Source organism: Emiliania huxleyi, assembly GCF_000372725.1.
Source record: "Emiliania huxleyi CCMP1516 unplaced genomic scaffold EMIHUscaffold_70, whole genome shotgun sequence".
Lineage (NCBI taxonomy): Eukaryota > Haptophyta > Isochrysidales > Noelaerhabdaceae > Emiliania > Emiliania huxleyi.
Window position 1 is genome coordinate 33,957 of NW_005196755.1, and position 19,795 is coordinate 53,751.

Consider the following 19,795-nt stretch of genomic DNA (forward strand, 5'->3'; position numbering starts at 1 on the left):
CATCCCAACATGGAATTCCTAAAAGGCTGGGTTTTTACATTGGAAAAGTTTACCTTACCTTACCTTACCTTACCTTACCTTACCTTGTGCTTTGTTTGCAGTAGATCGAGGTCGATACTCGAAGCGTCCCACATGGTCTGTGTCGCTGTCGGCACGCTGTCGACAGGACCTGAGGGAGGGTGTAGAGGATGTAGAGTGTAGAGCGCTGTAGAGCTGTAGAGCTGTAGAGCGCTGTAGAGCTGTAGAGCTCTACATCCGCCGCGGGACGAAGCGCCTGCGTTGTAGAGCGATGTAGAGGCGCTCTACAACGCGAAATCTCTACAACAAACTCTACATCATAAGCGGCGAACGAGAGGCACGGTCGCTCTCCGACATGAGGCGCGTTGCACTTGCCAGTGCTGCCCTGGCCTTCTGTCTGCCCGCCCAATGGGTGGGAGGTGCCTCTGCTGCTGTGGCATGCCTCACGGCTGCGACTGGCCGGCGCCTCGGCGCGTCAGCTCGGCTCGGCGTAGCGATCGTAGCCAGCGCAACTCGCCTGGACTCAACGCTCAGCCACGGAGCTCCCCCGCACGCGCTGGCGCGAGGCATGGCGCATGCAACGCGTCTGAATGCTCGCCTCGCCTCGCGCAAATGCGACCGTCCTCGCAGCCGACAGTCCACCGCCTGCTACAGAAGCACTGCGACGAATGCGGCACCGGCGACGCATGGCAGGCTGGTCATGACGCAGTTAGGCCCTCCAAATTCGGGTCGGAGCGTAGCGGAGTGGGCCCCGAGTTTGAAAAAGGGCGACGGACGCTTGCGTCCTAGCCTCCAACAACGCCTCCCCGGCGCAGAGGCGCCCCCGGAGGATGCTCAACCGCTCCACGCCACGCCGCATATTCCCATCTCCGCTCAGCGGACCTGCGTTATCTTCTGTGCCTTGCCGCCGCCGCGCGGCACGGTCCCAGCCAGCGATATGCGGCTCCTCGGCAGCGCGGCGATCACGCTGCTCGCCGCTCCAGCCGCGCGTCGCGCGCCGCCCGCGGCGGCCCTCGCTCACGCCGCCGGCTCGCGCGTCCTCCTCGTCGAGGACAACGACGGCATGCGCTCGGCGCTGCACAAGTACCTCGCGGACAACGGGTTCGAGTGCGAGGCGTACGCGGACGCGGGCGTGGCGCTACGCGCGCTGCGCCGCGCCACGCCGTCGACGCGGCCCGACCTCATCATCACCGACGTGATGATGCAGGGGCTGGACGGGATCGGCCTCCTGCGGCGGGTCCGCTCTGAGCCGGCGCTGTGCGGGGTGCCGGTGCTGCTGCTCACGGCGCGCGGGCTCGCGGCGGACCGCATCGCGGGCTACAGCGCCGGCGCGTCGGCGTACCTCACAAAGCCCTTCGACCCCGAGGAGCTCCTCGCTTGCTGCAACGCGCTGCTCGCCAACGCGATGCTCTCTCGCGCAGCGACCACGAGGGAGGAGCTCGCCTCCCTCTCCGAGGACGTGTCCGCCACCAAGCAGCTCCTCCAGCTCCTCCTCCTTCAGCAGCAGCAGCAGCAGGCAGTCGGCAGCCAACCGGGCGGCGGGGTGGCCATAACCTCGCCGCCGCGGCTGATCGAGGCGGCGGCGGCGGCGGCGGCGGGAGGCGGCGGCGGCGGCGATAGAGGCGCGCTGGTGCTGCATGTGCCCGGGGGGCAGGGGGCGGCGGAGGCGGAGGCGGAGGCGGCGCCGCGCCTGACGAACCGCGAGCGGACAGTGCTCGAGCTGGTTGGGGAGGGGATGCTGAACAAAGAGATTGCGGTGCGGCTGGGCGTCTCGAAGTCGCACGTGGAGAAGTACGTGCGTCGGCTGCTCGACAAGACCTCCTCCTCGAACCGGACGGAGCTGGTGCGGAGGGCGCTGCAGCTCGGCCTGCTGCGGCTCGATGCGCCCGCGCCGCCGGGGCAGGCTAGCCGGCATGCAGAGGCCCTCCTCCCGAACCGGGAGGGGGGCGGCTGACAAGGGTAGGGCGGGTAGGGAGGACTGTGAGCGTGTCAAGTGGAGCCTGGCAGGGGGCGAGCGGGCAGAGAGGGAGGAGGACAGAGTGAGTGAGTGCCGCCGGCCTCTCCCCAAGGTGTTTGTAACGTGAGCTGTGAGCTGTGAGCTGCGTGAAGGACCGCAGGGATTCCAAGTGTAATCTAGAGCCGTATCGGGTGTGCGTGCCGCGGCCTTGACGGGGCGTGCGGCCTCAGTGGAAAAGGCATGGCAATACTGTGATCTGTGTTCACACAAAGCCGTCAAGGGACACGGAGGCCCGCGGGGGGGCGCGGGGGCGGGGGGGGGGGGGGGCCCCCCTGTCGAGGCCCCGGGCCGGACACGACAAGCACAACACGCTCCACGAGGCACGACCACGCGTGCGCCACGGCGGCGGCCCTGTGCCCTGAGCCAGCTTGGAGCTTCTTTTCATCACTGCATGCCGCCGAAAGGGCGGCGTTGGCCTCGAACGCGGACCCCGATCTAGAGAGAGAGAGAGAGGATACGGCTTTATTTTTTGAAGCCAACAAGAAATCACGACTTTCCCCTGCTCACCGATCTACGCGGCGAGTAACGAAACTCCAAGAGGCACCACGAGAACAGGACCTCCAAGAGGAACGTAGCATCCACGTGCCTGTTCCTGGAAGTCCCTGCGAGGGTTGATCCATGCGAGGCTCGAGAGGCGTGTGTGTGTACCCTCGTATAACTTGACGCGGCGCCCGACCCACGCCGTGTCGCGGATGGACTGTGGCGCGCTTCACAGCCGTACCTGCGGTCCCTGTCGTTGCCATGCGATGCCCTACGCTCCAAACCAACTCGTCCTACCGCTCTGACCCAAACCTGCACCTCCACCATGGTGCCGAGCGGGTGTGGCACAGCGGGGCCACAGGCGGGTGGAGCGGCCGGTAAACCCTGCTCTCCGTTCGCTCGAAGAGGCGCGCGCGGCCCTCACACCGACGGATGGACCCTCGCGACTTGTCTCGCGCGTAAGATCGTACCCGCCCACGAGATACTGCTGGCTTACCGCCAGCCAGAAGCGTCACGATGGCGCCGCATTCCACGTCAGGCAGCCAAGACGCCGCTCGTACCTGGATGTTCAGAGCTGCATCACTCATGTCTGTCGAGTACGCGACGGCAACACGCGAACGGGCATGCTCCGGGGCAGATGAATCGCGTGCGAGGGTGCATGCCACCACCCGCCACACCTACCTCTTGCGCCCGTTGCCCTCCAAACCCTTTGCAGCAGCACAGGCGAGATGCAGCGCGCAGCCCGTAACCTCATCCTGGACGCCTTGCTACAGGTGCGCTGATGGGCTGCGCGTGAGGCTGCGACCTAGAGGTCACCCTCACGCTCGACTTTGAGCCGAGCCCAGACCGTCCTGGTGCCGCAGTGATCTGGTGGGTAATCTCAATCTCCCGCAGCCGAGGCGACACCTCGCCGGCTAACAAAATGCTGTCTGTGGGTGTCAATTCCTCGTCATACACCTAGAGGAGGCGGACCTCTGAGCGTTCGCGCGCAGCATTGTCGATGCACGTCTCTCTAGCTGTCTATCTGGGCCGGGCACAGTGCTCTTGCGTCTTGGCATGAGAGGTGAGTTTTCCGCTCGCTGGTGCTGCGTCGTCGGGCGACCAGCGTCGTAATCACTCGTGTTAAGACTCGTATTTAAGCCAAGAGAAGCTGATGAAAGTCTTCGCGCGTCCTGGGGTGTGGTAAACTTGGAGCACTTGGAGCACTTGGAGTGCAGTCATTAACCTCACATCCAGGGCCGGGGAGCTCAGAAGCGCACCCAGCGGGCCGGATGATCGGGATCGGGTTACGGGCTAGAGAGCCCTAGCCCCGGGGGTGCGCGTTCGCAGGGCAAGGGCCTTAAAGTAAACACGGGTCTCCGAGGGTTAGCCCCGCGTACCGGGTTTCCCCTTAACTGCAGGACGCCCCCTCTACTCGGAGCTAATGAACACCATACTGCACGCCCCACACCACCACTCTACACTCACTTGCGTCGGCGTCTGAGTAGACCCCCCCGCCTGAGGGCTCACCCCTCGCCTTCCCAGGGTCTCAACCCTCCTTGATTCGCTCTCTTGCTCGTCTCCCGAGCGTTATGCGACGACCGGTATGGTCGTTTCCCTCGTTGTTGGTGTCGCTTCCTCCGCTGCCGCCCTTCATCTCCGCCAGCTTCTCCCGGCTCCACCGCTTCCGAGGGCGTCGACGGCCCGGTCGAGGTCTCCCCGGGCGAGAACGGTGGCATTGGGTCGCGACCAGTTCCACCCCCGGGGGGTCGAGCCCGCTCTCCCTGGTTGTCTCGCGCCCGCACCCGCGGCCTCTCTATCGTCCTCGGCTCGCCCCCCCCCTCCGCCGGCTCCTCTCCAGGCTCGGAGGGGCGTGGCCCTCCCTGTGGAAGGTCGTGGTGGTCCGGTTGCCACCGCGACTGGCCTTCCCCTGGTGAGCCCGTACGTCCCGACTCCACTCTCAGAGGCCGCGTCAGCTCATCTCTCGCCTCCTCCGACAACTGACCCCAAGCCCCCTCCGGGGCCCTCCGGCCACGGCCCTCCGGCTCGCCGGTGGGCCCACTATCGTACCGCGGTAACTCCCCTCCCCCATCTCCTCCGTCCGGATACACCAGCCTCCGGCGGGGCGGTCCCGGACCCCCCAGGTTATTCCGAGCGGGTCCATACGGCGGCGGCCCCGCCGGCGGCGGGGGTGGAGGCGGTGGCAGGGGCGGCGGGTACGGTGGCGGCCCTCGCGGCCCAAACGTCTGGTGTGGAGCCGCTGGGGCGGCCCCACGACCCTGCAGCCGTTCCAGTGGCGGGGGTGGAAATGGCAGTGTGGGTGGCGGAAACGATGGCGGCACTGGCGGCCGCACCGCTTGGTGCAGAACCTCAGGGGCGGCTCCTCGACCCAACGGTCGCTCCGGCGGCGGGGGCGGAGGTGGTGGTGGCGGGAGCGGGCCCGATGGCGGCGCCGGCCGCCGCACCTCCTGGGGCGGGGCCTCGGGGGATGCCCCCTGCCTCTGCGGCCATTCCAGCCGTGGCTCGGGGGCTGCCGCAGCGCTCTCCTCGCCCTCGCTTTCCATCGCAGGATCGCAATCGATTCTGAAACGTCCTCTGTAGGGCTTGTTAGAGCGCGCCGCAGAAGAATTCTAGGGGAGAAAAAGAACTCAAGATTTCTGGCGGCATGTGTAACGGCTCCGTCGTGCGTCCCGCTGAGGTCGGCGACAGTTGGACAAGTGTTGCGACGACGCGAATCGACATTGCAATATGGCGCAACCCAGAGAGGGCTCGCTAGTATCGTCACGGGCGAGGGGCGCCTACGCGCGTCTGCTCTCGACACGGCTCGGCGCTCATGAGCGCGCCCTCCTTTCTCGCCACCTCGCCGCCATTGAGGCCGTCCACCGCTCAGATTTGGCAGCGGCTCGGTCGGTGAGCACAGAGTCTGTGTCTGCTCTCGAGTCGTGCCGGTCGGAGATGAGAGCTGTGGTCGCCACGGCCGCCGCCGCCGCAGCTAAGCACCGGCAGGAGGTCGAGGAGCTCCAGACACGACTCGCGGCAGCAGAGCGCAAGGCGGAAGCAGAGACAGCCAACGCGCTGCTGACAAGCCAGGCTTTAGCCGACGCTCTTGGCGGCGGGGACGTCGTCACAACAGTCCTTTCCGCCGACCTGCGCATCGCTGAGCACCTTGCTGCCGAAACCCGCCGCACGCTCGCGCAGGCTGCAACCACCGACTTCCCGCTTTACACTGTAGTCGGCCCCGTGAATTCAGAGTTTGCTGTGAGAGCCCCTTTGTGAAAAGTGCGTAAGGGGTCGACTTGCCTATCCTTGCACAGATGTTCGCCTCCTTGGTGCCTTCGTAGGAGCGGCTGGAGGCGCAGTCGTACACGGAGGCGGCCAGCATCGTTGGCTGCCGTGCGGTGAGGGCGGGGGAGCTGCTGCAGGAGGGTTCTCGCCGACACCTCTCCTACACTTCGGTCCGTTATCATCCACGGTCAAACCTGCAGGAGAGCGCTGACAGCGCCGACAAGCTCCGGCAGCGCATTCACCTGCTCGAGGGCGCCCTCGCTGCCGCCACCTCGGAGTTCGAGTGCGCCATCGCTTCACCCCGAGCGACTGGCCAGGCGCGCCAACTGGCCAACGGCGCGATTCCTGTGTAGGCAGGCGACGGCCGGATGGGTGTCCGAGCGAGCCGGGCTGAAGGAGCTACTCGTGAGCCAAGGAAAGGTGGTGGCGGAGGCGCTGGCCAGAGCAGAGGCGACCGAGGCACGGGAGGCGGCGGCGGCTGCGTTCACCGCTGATGCCGTCGGCGTCGTTAAGGAGTCGTTCGCGCAGTACACGGCGTTGGCCGCGAGCGCGCGGAGGCCTCTCCTGCGGCAGGGCAAGTGGCGTTACTGAGCTGTTTAGGGGATAGCATCGCATCACCACATAGACATACAACACGTTCGAGGCACAAAGCCCTGAGCCGAGGTGTGAAGTGTCGTGGGAGTGTGTGGGGCGTCTCTCCACTCTCGCCCGGCCGTTCCCGCGCTTCCGGAGGTCGTCTAAGTCTCTCTCGGCTCTACGTGCGCACTAGAACATACATGTGTGCCGTTTTGCCAATTTTTTCCCGGGGTTTATAGTGGAGTGGAGTTCACATATACTGGGTCGTAACGTACATTTTGTGCACTGCGTGGCTCATACACACCGGCGGACCCCTTCCGGTCGTGGCGAGCCGGGTGCGCTGCGCTGGTCTCCGTGGTCGGGCGTCGCGTGTCCGGCACCGGGACGGTCCGCCTCGAGATGGTCAGCCGCGCGGCGCGCCCTTCCGCTGCTGCGCGGCGAGGCAGAGCTTGCCGATGAGGCCTGTCAGCTGCAGCAGCGTGTCCATCCCGTCGAGCACGCGCATGTGCGCGGCGCCGATCTCCTTGATGAAGTCGAGCTTGAGCCCCTCGTCCATCTCTTCGAACCTGAGGACAGCGCATGCTGCGGCTCACGAGCCGCCTCCTCAGGAGCGTGAGCTCGCCTCCTCCCGCCCGTCGCACTTGACTAGCTTGAACAGCGTGCCCACCACGTCCATCCCGCTGTACCTAGTCGGTGCCGCACCGAAGCAGGGGTTGTCGGACACATGAAGAGCGCCTCATTCAGCAGGAGCCCCCCGTTCCATTCCCCCCCCCTCTCCCCCCCCCCCCCCCAACCCCTTCCTCTCCACCCCACTGAACCCGTGGGTGACTCCTCGAGAAATCTCGGCTCATCTCACTACAGCGTCTCGTCACACCCGTTGTTGGACAGCTCCTCGACGGCCGAGCAAGCCTAATGAATAATGAGGGCGTAGTCAGCGAGCTCGTTCATACTTAGACAGCGCCTCGCCGGCCGAGCAAGCCGCGTCGAAGTCCGCGGCGATGCACGCGGCGATGGCTCGCTTGATGACGACGGGGTGAGGCTGGTCGCACACCTGCAGGGGTAGGGTTAGGGTCAGGGTTGGGGTTAGGGTTAGGGTTGGGTTAGGGCTAGGGTTAGGGCTAGGGTTAGGGTTAGGGTTAGGGCTTCTGCTAGGGTCAGGGTGAGGCTGGTCGCACACCTGTCACGTGCTCACTCCTTCTGGCGAGAGCCTTCGCTGGCCGGGAGGAGGAGAGGGCGCGGCTGCCTTGAAGACGTTCTGGTTCGAGATGATACCGAACCCCGCAGTGGTCGCCTGCCCACTCCAATCATGACTCCGCTCACTCGGAGTAGCAGAAGAGGATGCCTCGAGCCCCGCCGCGGTCGCCTGCGCGTTGTTGAGCGCCTGCCTCATGTCCCCCTCGGCCGTGAAGACGACCGCCTCGATGCCGCCCTCGTCGTAGGCTGCGCCTTCCGCCTCCAGCACCTGGTTGAGAACCAAGTCATTCCTGAGAACGCCTGCCTAGACCAAACTCACTGGAACCCGTCGGCTTGCGGCACCGCCGTCAGCCGCGTCACCACCTGCTGGTCCGAGAGCTTGCCTGTTCACAGCTGGCAGCTGTGAAGATGCGCCGCTGCCGCCGCCGCGACGCCGCCTCGCAGCTCGCCGTAGCGCAGGATGGCGCAGCGGGACTGGATCGGCTCGATGATCTTGTCGCTCTGGTTGCACGCGAGCGCGAACCGTGTGGTCGCCTGACAGAGGAGGAGGGGGGGGGGGGGGGGGTTGGCGGTGCGCTGCTCGTACAGTTGTCTCTGGCTGCTAGTCGTCGCTGTCTCTGGCTGCGCGAGCGAGCGCGGGGCGATCAAGTCGCCGAGCCGAGCTCCGTCGCCCTCCGGCTGCCTCTCGGCTACTCCTCTCGGCTACCTCTCGGCTACTCCTCTCGGCTACTCCTCTCGGCTACTCCTCTCGGCTACTCCTCTCGGGCCCTCTCGGCTACCTCTCGGCTCCTCTCGGCTACTCCTCTCGGCTACCTCTCGGCTACCTCTCCGCTACCTCTCGGCTCCTCTCGGCTCCTCTCGGCTCCTCTCGGCTCCTCTCGGCTACTCCTCTCGGCTACCTCTCGGCTACCTCTCGGCTACTCCTCTCGGCTCCCTCTCGGCTCCCTCTCGGCTCCTCTCGGCTCCTCTCGGCTACCTCTCGGCTGCCTCTCGGCTACTCCTCTCGGCTACCTCTCGGCTCCTCTCGGCTCCTCTCGGCTCCTCTCGGCTCCTCTCGGCTCCTCTCGGCTACCTCTCGGCTACCTCTCGGCTACCTCTCGGCTACCTCTCGGCTACCTCTCGGCTCCTCTCGGCTACCTCTCGGCTACTCCTCTCGGCTACCTCTCGGCTACTCCTCTCGGCTACCTCTCGGCTACTCCTCTCGGCTCCTCTCGGCTCCTCCTCTCGGCTAATTTGGTCACCGAGTAGATCTCCATCGTCCTCCGCATCGCCTGCCATGCATGAATGCACGCTGGTGAGGGGACAGCCGAAGCAGACCCTCCCTCCCCCTCCGCGTCGCCTGCTGCGCCCCCTCGGTCATCGAGGGATGGGGAGATATGCGGGAGATATGGGGGAGATATGGGGAGATATGGTCGCCTGCTGCGCCCCCTCGGTCATCGAGTCCGCCTGAGGCCCACGGGGGGGGGGGGGAAGGGGGGGGGGGGGGGCCCAAACCCCCCAATGGCCCCCCTGAAAAGGGGAGAAATACCCCTTCGAAAAGCCCTGGAAGCCCTGCCCCCCTTTCCCAAAAAAAGGGGGCCCGGGAACACCAGGGGGGGGGGGCCCCGGGAAACCCCTCTGGCCTCAAGGAAGACCATTTGGGCTCGATCTCCGAATTCGGGTCGATCTCCGATCTCGGCTCGATCTCCGATCTCGGCTCGATCTCCGATCTCGGCTCGATCTCCGATCTCGGCTCGATCTCGATCTCGGCTCGATCTCCGCCTCGTCGAGGACGACGATCTTGTGGCGGCCGGGCGGCAGGGTGACCTGGCACACGGTGTGGTCGGTGGGTGGGGAGTGAAGAGACGCTGTTCACAGCTGTGGCCTGCCAGTGGTGGAGCGGCCGGTGAGTAGTCGCAGTGGAAAGGGGGAGCGGGGAAGGGGCGGGTGGCACGCGAGTGAACGTAGCGCTGGTTCGGGGGAGGGGGAGGAGTGGCAGGGCGGGCGAAGCCTTCTTTTGCGCGAAGCTCTTGATGCGGTTGCGCACGACGTCGATGCCGCGGTCGTCGGAGGCGTTCAGCTCGAGGACCGCCTCTTTGAAGGCGTCGCCTGTTCACAGCTCGAGCTGTGAAGAGACGCTGGTCACAGCTCGAGGACCGCCTCTTTGAAGGCGTCGCCGAGCAGCGCGCGGGCGAGGGCGAGGACAGAGGTGGTCTTGCCGGTCCCGGGGGGGCCGGACAGGATCAGATTCGGCATGTTGCCTGGGGTGGGTTGTGGGGAAGCGGCTCGGGTCGGAGGAGGAGGCTTGTGCGAGGGCCTAGGCAGAGGCGAGAGGCGGTCCCTGCGCCGCGAGGACAGCGATGCGGCCGACGGTGTCCTCGTTGCCGACGATGTCCTTGACCTCGCGCGGGCGGTACTTCTCGAGCCACTGCGCGGTGGGCGGGCGCGGGCGGACGGGTCGGGCGCAAGTGGAAGGAGTGCCGGGAGCGGGAGTGGGCGGTGGCGACTGCGGCGGCGGCGGCGGCGGCGGCGGCGGCGGCAGCGGCGGCAGCGGCGGGCGGGCGGCATACGGCAGCGGCGGCGGCGGTGCGAGTGCGAGTGCTGTGCGGCTGCGCTGCTTTGCCGGCGGCGGCGGAGGCCTCGCCCGCGGCAGGAAAGGGCAATCAACGCGGTCTGCGCTGGCGGCCCCGTGCAATCGGCCGCTCTCGGCGGCAGGCGCGGCCAGCGGACAGGCGGCCGGCGCTTTGTGGCGGCGTGGGGAGGATCGGGGGCGCGGACCGGCTGCTCGTGCACGACGGAGGAGGTGTCTGGCGCGCCGAACATACCCTGTGTGTGGTGGGTGGTGCCTTGGTGGGAAATGTTGGCGCGAATCCCGTAGGACACGAAGAAAAAAGACAACGGTTTGAATTATATTCTCCTTCTCTGCCCCGAGCGACCGCCGGCCATCCCCCCCCCCCCCCACTGCCACCAACGGTTGTTGATGTCGAAGACCGTGACGCTCTACTCCTGACCCTGGGCGGGCTGGGTCCTTGGTAAGCAGCAGCGCTCGCCTCCGCGCGAGCGCTCTCTCGCGCACTGCTCATAATCTCGCCCTCTCCATCGCCGCGCTGCGCTCTCTCCATGCGCACTGCTCCGCCCTCTCCATCGTGCTCACTCGTCGTTCTCGCCTCAGGCAACAAGGCCCTGTCCGAGGCGGCGATCAAGGAGGAGATTGGCGCGGAGACTGTCGTGGAGCACAAGGTAGGCTACCCCTTCACCGTCGTCGCGGAGGTCGGCGGCACGAAGGGCGTCCGCGAGGGGCCGTGCCCGCCGCCGATGTACTACAACAATTGCGCCGCGTGCGGCTGCACGTGCTGCGGCGGCCATGATATTACCGCGAAGAATGCGGCCGCCATCGGCGCGGGGGGCGCGCCGCACTCTAACACCATCCTCCGCTGAGAGGGGCCGGAGAGTGGGAGAGAGAGGGTGCAGGTGCACGCCACAGACTCGGTCGTTCGGACGCATGATGCCGCCGGTGCGGAGCCCCTGGTTCGGGGGCGCCCGGTGGCGGAGCGCTGCCCACAGGGCTGCCCGGACGGCAGTGTAATGGCCGCACTCCTCCTGGCAGCTCTCTCTCGAGCGGCCCGCCCTAGAGGGCCCGGCATCTCGAGCCCGGCATGAGACTGTCGTTCGAGTTATTCATTAACCGCCGCACCAGTGTCGCAGCGGCACTATCGACTTCGGAGATCGGTGGTCCTGCAGATTTGTTTTTGCTATTGTGTATTGGAAAGATGCACATTGCCTTCAAGCCATTGCCTCGCGCGCCCCCAATGAACACGCCCGAGGGAGGGTCCCTAATGTCCCGTACCATGCGGGATCGACCCTTCCAGTCACCAGTGCTCAAGTGTTCAAGTCACAAGTGCATCCCGCAATGCCATGCTGCTCGGACAGATCACACAGTTCAACAACCCTCCCTCTTTTCTCCCAGTAGCTAAAAGACACGCACACGGCGCGGGCGAGCAATCATGTTCATGATCGGCTCGCGACCAGGTATCTACGAGAGACGGCAAACCCCGCAAAGTGACCCGTTTTTACCCACCCACGCCCGTGCGCGCGTATCTTAGCTAAGGTACGCGGCCACACGCGCTGGCGCGCACGGCAACCGGGACTTACACGCGCGACACGAGGGACTGCGTATCCTCGCCTGCCTCGGGGGGAGAATAGCCGGCCTCACGCGCTGCCGCGCATCGAGCTCGGCGGGGCCTGATACGTGTCATCCTGTGCCGGCGCGTATCTTAGCCAAGATACGCGGCCACACGTGCAGACGCGTATAGCGGTACTCGCGCCCACACGTGCAGCCGCCTATCTTAGCTAACATAGGCGGCTGCACTCGCAGCCGCGTACCGCGTGACATACACGCCTACGCGTGGGGCGCGTATGTTACCCTAGATAGGCGCCCACACGTGTAGCCGCGTATGTCAACATACCTCTGTGCACGTGCCAGCGCGAGTCGCCTTCGCCGACGGGCCGTTTCACGCGCTCACGCCGTTTTTGAGGTACCGATGGAGTTCTACCCCCGACTCGCTGGCGCGAAGCGGCGCAGTGGCGCCGTTGGCGGCGGCGATGGCTGCAGCCCCCGGCGCCCGACAGAGGCCGCTTCTCGCGCCGGCAAGCATCACACGGCTGAGCGGGCAGGCATCCGAGGTGCGGCCAGATGTGTGGGAGGTCAGCATGGGCGAGGCCGTGCCGGCGTTTGTGCTCGCGAACGGGCCGGCCAAGATCACAAACTACAACTTCCTCAAGATCAAGGGTGCCACGATCGACACTGCTCTGGTCGTTCATCGGCCGGTCGAGGGGGACCTGCCCCCCTCGCATTCTCAGCAGAAGCACGACCTGGCAGACATCTACGACGTGACGCCGCTTGGCTGCAGCACAGCAAAGGCCAGGCCAAACAAACAGGCACAGCGGCGTCCCACCACCACGCGCCTGTTTCTCTCCACCCGCGCGGCACTGCACGACCGCCATGCCGCTGCGCGCGCAGGTGTTCTCTCTCACCCTCTACTGCTCCGGCCGCGGTCACGGGCGCCTGGCAGCCGACCCGACTAACTGCCTGCGCGCCTGCGGCGGCACGGGGGCCTGCTCCATCGGCTGTTGCAAGGAGCGGCAGCGCGGCCACTGCTGCTCGGTCAGGCTCGTGATCTCCGCCACCCTCGAGACCGCACTGCGTCAAAAGGTGCTGGTCATCTTCACGGGCTCGCACGTGGCGCAAGGCGTGACGGCGGTGCCACCGCCGCAAGGCGCGCTGCGCATAGCCCCGAGTGTGAAGCGCGACCTCGTGGACAAGTGCACGAGCGGGCGCGATACGCCAATCGATTTCACTTTCACTTTCACTTCACATTTCATGTGAAACGAAATTTCACTTTTCCGAGCGAGTGTGAACGTGAATAAGGACGGATGCTCCCACCGAGTTCCGACACTCTGACACTCACTTCACACTGGCGTGCTGTGGGCGAATACGGTGCCGACCCCTCGGAGGGGGCCGGACGGAGGCGTACCCCGTGGGCCCCCCTCTTTCCCTCGCATAGCGGCCACTCTTCGGATCGCTGGTCGAGCGACCCGGGGGATGCCCCGCGCGCCTGACCCAGGCGCGAGAAACGAATCTGCGAGGCGTGGCCGCACATGCGGCCCGATGGGGAGGAACGGGGCGAGCCCCCTCCAACCCACCCGCGCTAGGTCTCGGGTTTGACGCATGGGGTCACTCCCGCGAAACCCGTGAACTAGCCGGGGCAGTCGGAGAAGGGGCAACTCCGTGCACTGACGGTCGGCCGTCAGAAAACACGCCTCCGTGGCTCGGGTTACACCAATCCTCGCTACCCAACGCGGCCAAAGGATATCCACCTCGAGAACCTCCAGAGAGAAATTCTTTATGAGGTGTACCTGTGTTAGTGCCAGTGCGAGCCAGTCCCGTGCCCAGTCCTGTGCCCAGTGTCGTGCGAGGGAGTTTTCTTGTAAAATTCTTTATGAGGCAAGGGAGGGCGGTAACGCGCCGCGAAAGCTCGAGCGGAGCAGGTAGTTGGTGAAGGTGAAGTGAAATTAAATGTCGTCGCTCCTCGCGCAGCTGGACGAGCTCTCCGACGCCGGCAGCGAGGCGTCCGAGGCCGAGGCTCCGCCCGAGGGCTTCTCGTACGTCACCGGGCTGCGCGCCACCGCCGCGGACGTGCTCGGCCCTCTGCTCTCCCGCGAGGAGCTGCGGAGCAGGCTCGAGGAGCGGAGCGCCGCGCGGCAGCGGCGCGACTTCCGCGCGGCCGATGCGGCTCGCGACGCCCTCGCGCAGCGCGGCTACACCCTCGACGACCGCGCAAAAAGCTGGACTGCGCCCGACGGCACGAGCGGCAGCATCGACCCGTTTAGCGTGGCGGGCGAGGAGGAGGAGGATCAGGAGGAGGGGTCGTCGTCGGGCGCGCATGCAGCCGCGCTCGAGGCGATTCAGCGCGTCGCCGACCAGCTGACCGCGCTGCAGGCGCGGGCGGCGTCGCTAGATCCTGTGGCTGTGCGGGAGGCTTGCACCACGCAGAGCTGTGCTGCGACCTCGAGCTTCATGAATGAAGAATTGATTTATTAAGGGTTGATCAACAGGCTTGCACGCAGCTGTGCTGCGACCTCGACGCGATCGACGTGCGCGGCGACGAGGCGCTGCGGCGGGCAATTCATTAGTTAGTCAAGTAATTAATCATTAATTATTAATTAGGTGCGTGGAGACGAGGCGCTGCGGCGGGCGCGGCGGGAGCAGCTGCAGCGGTGCGAAGAGATCTCGGCGGCGGAGGGCGCTTTTGCGCACACGGAGGGGGGGGGAGAGGGGCACGGCGGGGCAGCCTCTGCGGAGGAGGGAGTCGCGGGGGCGTACCTCGGCAGTGAGGACGGCGCGGGCGGCATCGGCAGCGATGGAGACGAGGGCGACCCGTATCCGGACACCGACGCTGCTTATCCGGACACCGACGCTGCTTATCCGGACACCGACGCTGCTTATCCGGACACCGACGCTGCTTATCCGGACACCGACGCTGCTTATCCGGACACCGACGCTGCTTATCCGGACACCGACGCTGCTTATCCGGACGGGCAAGCAGGCGTGACGGGAGCATCTCCGCCCTCCGACGGAGACGGGGCGGCGGGCGCGTACCCAGACACCGACGCTGCCATCGACGCCTACCCCTCCACCGACGTAGGGTACGCCGAGGAGGAGGAGGAGGCGGACGCAGCTCCGTCGGCGCCGCCTGCCCCAGCGCCGCCGCAGCCGCCGCCGCCGCCGCCGCCCGCGCCCGCGCCGCCGCTTGCGCCGCCTCCCGAGGTGTCGAGGCCTCCCGAGGCGGCGGCGGCGGGCGGCGCGACGACGGCCGCTGCTCCCGGCGGCGGCAAGTTCCGGCCGCCTCCGTGGTGCAAGCCGGCGGCGATGCACACGCCGCGCCTCGAGATGATCGAGAGGGGCCAGGTGAGCCGTTCGATGGCCATCGGAGAGCGACCCGTCACCATTCTCGGCCGCCACGGCGGCGTCGCGGACATCCTGTTGGACGACCCGTCGCTCTCGCGGATGCAAGCCGCCCTGTACAACTCTTCCAGCGCTACCTTCCTCGCCGACCTCGACTCGGCGCACGGGACGTGGTACGACGCTGCGGGGCGGACGCACGCGGTGCCGCAGCTGGGCGTGCGGCATCACGCCCCTCCGAGGGACAGCCGAGATCTGAGCGAGATCTGGCCGAGTTGCAGGTGCCGCAGTTGGGCGTGCGGCTCGACCACACCGCGGAGCCGCAGCAGCTGGCCGAGGGCGCGACCTTCCGCCTCGGCTCGTCGAAGGTGGTCTACCGCGTCGCTGGCTGCGAGCCTGTGAAGCTTGCGAGGTGGAGGCCCCCTCCTTGGGCGGAGGAGCCGGCGCGGAAGTGCTATCTCGAGGTGCGCTCCAACGACTTTTCAAACCCATACCTCGAGCACTTGCGGGAGGGCGAGGGCGGAGACGTTGACGAGGAGCTGCCGCTCTGCGGCCGCGCGACCGTCTTCGGCCGGAAGGCGGAGCTGAGCGACGTCGTCGTCTCGGACGGCTCCGTCTCGCGGCAGCTCACGGCAGCTCTGCTGCACCAAGCGAGCGGGGCAGCGCCTCTTCACGCCTCTGGCTGTGAACAGGCAGCACGCGGCGCTGCTGCACGCCGAGTCGGGGGGCGTCGCCGAGAGCTACGTGCTCGATCTGGGCTCCGCCTCTGGCACGTTTGTCGACGGTGGCCGGGTGCCGGGCGGCGAGAGCAGGCGGCTGCGGGACGGGTCTGCTCTCTCGTTTGGCGAGTGCAAGGCGACGTACACCTTCCGGGTTGGCGAGCGCGGGGGGCGTCCGAAGGCGGCAGGGGGGGCGCGCAAGCGGCAGCGCGGCTGATCGGTACGCTACGGGCGAGGGGGTGCGTATGTACAGCGCGCGGTGTGGGACTCGCGTGGAGGCCGTGATCCGTGAAAAAGAGTCTCGGCGGAAGAGGTAATCCTCGCCATTTCCGTGCGAGGCGCGCCCCGTGTCTTTTATGAGATCAAATGAACGTCTTTACACACTCATCGGGCGGCACCGCTCACTGCAGAGCGCCGCCCTCTCGCGGCTCTCGAGAGCGAGTTTTCGCCAGACTGCTGCTGCTGCAGCTGCTGCTGCTGCTGGTGCTGCTGGTGCTGGTGCAGAAATGATATGCTGCTGCTGGTGCGGCGCGGCTCTACGACTCGAGTCGACGCGCGCGTCGCGGGCATCTGACGCGGCGGGCGGCGTCGCGGGCGGCAGCGATCGCGGCTCGACGGTGGAGGTGGAGGCTGGTGGTTGTGGTGGACCTTTGAGTTAAGGTAAGGTAAGGTAAACGTCTCCACACACACAAAGTGGTGGGGCAAGGGGGGGCGACCCTCGCATCTCCACGCCCGGGACACGGGCAGGAGCCCCACGGCATTCAAAGTGCAAGCACCGGCCCGGTGCCGTGGGTGAGCAACCTGCACCCCACTCCTACTCCTATAACACAACCCCCACAGCGTGGTCGTCTACGTGTTCAGAAACACCAGGCAGCGAGGCGAGGGTGAAGGGGTAAGGGGCTGTGTGGGGCTATCTGTGACCATCTAGCCTGGGGGGTAGCAGGAGGGGGGGGCAGAGGGTAAGATATGGGTGAGGCCAGCTACAAGTCGGACGCCCTCCCGTCGTCGGAATAATCCTCGGAGCGGTCGGCGTCCTCGTCGTCGTCCTCGGTCTGCATCGCGTCGCCAGCCGTGAACCTGAACACGGCGTCGGCCGGCGCCGAGGCGCCGGCGGCCGTCATCAGGTGCATGACTATGCGGTCGCGGTATGCCGCATCGATCTCTCCGTGCTCGGCCAGCTCGTTCGCGAGCCAGTCCGAGGCGACGGTCGTCGCCACGGTCCCCTGGGGAACTGTGGCGTACACCTTGCTGGGGCCGCGTCGATACCCGTCGTCCCTCTCCGGGGGCAGCGAGTATTCGACCCCCATTTTGGACCCGGCCTGGCTGCGCGCCTGCGCAGCTGCAGACCGCAGCCCGGCCATCACGTACTGGATGTTCTCGCGCAGCTGCGCCCGCGGGGCCTCCGCGCGCTCGGCCTCGCTCGCGGCGCGCTCGCCAGCCTCCGTCGCCCGGCGCGCCTTCTGCCGGTCCTTCTTGGCCTTGCGTGCCGCGGCTCGAGCCGCGAGCTGCTCCTTGGTGGGCTCCTTCTTCTTCGGCGCGGTGCGCTCGATGTACGAGCGCTCCGCCGCCTGCACCGACTCGCGGTCGCCCGCGGCCTTCTCGTGCTTCAGGTCGACCTCGATGGTCGCGTAGCCAGGCCTTATCAGCCTGACCTGTGACGCACCTGCGAGCCTTGCGACCATCACCGCGTCCTGCAGTTGCGCGCGATCGTAGCTATTCCAGGGTCCGCTGCGCATCCCCGGCGGCACGACGGTGGCCGGCGCTTGCGCACCAGCCCCGTCCGCCACCGGGTCCGCGGCCGCGGTCCCTGTCATAGCTACGCGCGCCATGGAGAACGGCGGGCACTTAGAGTTTATTTAATGGTCGAGTACGAGGATCGGGGGGTCAACCGGGAGGCAGGGGGTCAACCAGGCGACGGAGGACCGTGGGCCATCGCGGGGACCGTTCGCCCGGAGGCGTACTGGGCTGATCCGGATGGTCTTCACGCCGGTGGGTGGCACCGAGGCGTCTGGGACGCTCCACTCTACCTTAGCTCCTGAGGGGCGCGTGGTTTTAACCACGAAGAAAGTATGACTACAGCCCACCACAGACACCCTCCCCACTCCTCACGTGTGCACACACCCTCACCCTCTCCCCTCTCCTCTCTCTCTCTCTCTCTCCTCTCTCTCCTCTCCTTGTCTAGGTTTATCCTGCGGCAAGACGGACGTGTTCCTTGACAATCAAAATCTACCTCAGAATTTGCGGCCGCCCCTCGAAATTTGCTGATCAAAATTTGGGGTGGCCCGGATCGAAAGAAACCTGTGCGCTGTGGTTTGGCCCCAACGCCGAACCCGCCGACCTTCGGGAGGCAGCGAGTAGGCGACCTGAATATTGGACACCGTTGGGTTGCGCGCCGACCGTTGGGTGGCGCTCTCGATACCGTTGCGTCAACCTCGACATCGCTGTCGCCCTCCCCGTCCCCGCCGTCGCCCGTGCCTCGGTTCGCGTCATCAGTAGCGTCTCCGTTGACTGCTCCGTTGCCCCCTCGTGCTCCGCCGTCGCCCTCTCTGCTCGGGCCGTTCGCGATTTCGCTCCTCCTGCGTGTCGCCCCTCCGTCTCCTCCCCTGCCTTCGTCGTCATCGTCGCTGTCGCGAAAGCCCTCCGGTCCCTCGATTCCCTCGTCTATCCCCTCCGCCGACCTCCGCACGCCCGCACGCGCGGGTTGCACGTTCTATACGAGCATATCATGCGGCAAAAAACACAATAGACGAACGCGCACGGGTGCTCGTCAGCACCCGCTGCAGCCGAGAAATTACACAGCCCGCAACCGGATCCGCTCCGACGCATTGGCTTTTGTAATTAGGTTACGCCACAGATGACGGCTCAAGATGATCGTCTCGGTGAGTTGAGAGAGAGAGAGATTTTTAGGTTGTTTGTTGTGAGTTGTGCGAACGGTAACCGGACAAAAGCGCTCTCGCCACCGCAGCGTGGAGGAGCCCTCGCGCCACCATCGCCGCGAGCGACACGGCTGTTCTCGCTCTCTCAGCCGATGTGCAGCCCGGAAGCCGCCGCCTCTGCTGGCGCCCTGTAGAGCATCCACACTCCCAGAGTGACGACCAAACCACCGCTGCAGTGCCAGAGCGTGTGCCAGAAGACCCAGCCACTCGGATCTGGTAACAGCTTAGCGTCTCGCCCCTTGACGAAGCAGCCGAGCGGCACCAGCGCCAGCAGGAAGAAGGACGGATCCAGCCGAGCTCCGAAGAGGAGTGAGCATCTGAGCAGCATGAGCGTCGCCCAACAGCGGTCGAGGCCGTGGAAGGCGCTGTCGTGACTGATGTGCACGTAGTCGGCCATGCAAGACAAGAAGGCCGTCGTCAGCCACAGCGCTGGCTCGAGCACGCCCGGCGCTACAAGGGCCGGCAGCGCGTAGCATGCGCCAGAGAGGCCTGCGGCAGGGCTGCGGCAGGCCGACCCTTCCCACGGCATATTCGGCGAGCGGAAGCGGTTGATTGTCATCGCGTGCTCCTTCAGCAGTGACGCGGCGCGCGCCTGCAGCAGCTTCGCGCCCATTGTGCCCGGGGCGATCCAAGGCGGCCGGCCCGTCCACCACCTTGGCGGATAATTCGTAAGAGAGGGGCACACACAAGGTTCATTTTTCTTCTCTTCATGTCGCCCTCGCCGCCGCCCTCGCCGCCGGCCTTGCCGCCCTTGCCACACTTGCCGCCCTCGCCGCCGCCTCCCTCGGCATCGCCATCTCTGCCACCTCCACTCGCCCCTCCCTCCGCCTCGCCGTCGCTGCGGCCCGCATCGCCCACCGGATGCGGCAACGCCAACGGAACTGTCCTCGCCGCAGTAGTGCGGAGATCGAGTGCTCCGCCCCGGGCCGCCGCCTGACTCAGGAGGGGGTCGCGCCGCAGCCGGAAACGGCGGAGGCCGTCGTCAATGGCTTCATCGCGCGGCAGAAGGAGCTGGTCGCCGTGCTCCTGCGGCGCGCAAACCTCGAGGAGAAGGTCATCAAGGCGATGCTCGAGCTCGGGCAGGACTTTCGGCTGCCGGCAGCCACTCGTCCTCGTGTAAGGCGAACGAGCGTCAAATGGCATGTTCCCG

The 19,795-nt window shown here is 66.4% G+C and overlaps 8 protein-coding genes across 8 annotated transcripts; 5 read left to right on the plus strand and 3 right to left on the minus strand.

Annotated features, from left to right (window-relative positions):
- Positions 1-955: 955 nt before the first annotated feature.
- On the plus strand, positions 956-1,972 carry EMIHUDRAFT_67954 (putative two component response regulator; the record flags this gene model as incomplete). The annotated part of the gene is made up of 2 exons (XM_005761575.1): positions 956-1,537; positions 1,697-1,972. 2 exons carry the CDS (start codon positions 956-958, stop codon positions 1,970-1,972), a joined length of 858 nt encoding a protein of 285 aa, XP_005761632.1.
- Positions 1,973-4,802: 2,830 nt separating this feature from the next.
- Positions 4,803-6,370, plus strand: EMIHUDRAFT_216530 (hypothetical protein; the record flags this gene model as incomplete). The annotated part of the gene is made up of 5 exons (XM_005761576.1): positions 4,803-4,889; positions 5,118-5,192; positions 5,369-5,752; positions 5,836-6,062; positions 6,133-6,370. The coding sequence occupies 5 exons, from the start codon at positions 4,803-4,805 to the stop codon at positions 6,368-6,370; spliced, it is 1,011 nt and encodes a 336-aa protein (XP_005761633.1).
- A 220-nt stretch (positions 6,371-6,590) lies between these two features.
- On the minus strand, positions 6,591-10,363 carry RFC2 (putative replication factor C subunit 2). The gene is made up of 15 exons (XM_005761711.1): positions 10,307-10,363; positions 9,869-9,956; positions 9,677-9,789; positions 9,540-9,608; positions 9,306-9,355; positions 8,889-8,913; positions 8,791-8,820; positions 7,999-8,083; positions 7,892-7,932; positions 7,719-7,817; positions 7,599-7,646; positions 7,335-7,406; positions 7,230-7,264; positions 6,997-7,041; positions 6,591-6,921 (listed from the first exon to the last, which is right to left on the minus strand). Exons 1-15 carry the CDS (start codon positions 10,349-10,351, stop codon positions 6,759-6,761), a joined length of 1,008 nt encoding a protein of 335 aa, XP_005761768.1. The 5' UTR covers positions 10,352-10,363; the 3' UTR covers positions 6,591-6,758.
- A 3,186-nt stretch (positions 10,364-13,549) lies between these two features.
- On the plus strand, positions 13,550-14,359 carry EMIHUDRAFT_358492 (hypothetical protein). The gene has a single exon (XM_005761577.1). The coding sequence runs from the start codon at positions 13,605-13,607 to the stop codon at positions 14,127-14,129; it is 525 nt and encodes a 174-aa protein (XP_005761634.1). The 5' UTR covers positions 13,550-13,604; the 3' UTR covers positions 14,130-14,359.
- A 108-nt stretch (positions 14,360-14,467) lies between these two features.
- On the plus strand, positions 14,468-14,623 carry EMIHUDRAFT_67935 (hypothetical protein; the record flags this gene model as incomplete). Its single annotated transcript, XM_005761578.1, has 1 exon — positions 14,468-14,623. A coding segment is annotated over one exon (156 nt), but the record flags the coding sequence as incomplete, so codon positions are not given.
- Positions 14,624-15,008: 385 nt separating this feature from the next.
- EMIHUDRAFT_311863 (hypothetical protein) lies at positions 15,009-15,392 on the plus strand (the record flags this gene model as incomplete). The annotated part of the gene is made up of 1 exon (XM_005761579.1): positions 15,009-15,392. The coding sequence occupies one exon, from the start codon at positions 15,009-15,011 to the stop codon at positions 15,390-15,392; it is 384 nt and encodes a 127-aa protein (XP_005761636.1).
- Positions 15,393-16,689: 1,297 nt separating this feature from the next.
- EMIHUDRAFT_216536 (hypothetical protein) lies at positions 16,690-17,538 on the minus strand (the record flags this gene model as incomplete). Its single annotated transcript, XM_005761580.1, has 1 exon — positions 16,690-17,538. The coding sequence occupies one exon, from the start codon at positions 17,536-17,538 to the stop codon at positions 16,690-16,692; it is 849 nt and encodes a 282-aa protein (XP_005761637.1).
- Positions 17,539-18,497: 959 nt separating this feature from the next.
- On the minus strand, positions 18,498-19,252 carry EMIHUDRAFT_358495 (hypothetical protein). The gene is made up of 2 exons (XM_005761581.1): positions 18,632-19,252; positions 18,498-18,593 (listed from the first exon to the last, which is right to left on the minus strand). The coding sequence occupies exon 1, from the start codon at positions 19,172-19,174 to the stop codon at positions 18,731-18,733; it is 444 nt and encodes a 147-aa protein (XP_005761638.1). The 5' UTR covers positions 19,175-19,252; the 3' UTR covers positions 18,498-18,593; positions 18,632-18,730.
- Positions 19,253-19,795: the final 543 nt, after the last annotated feature.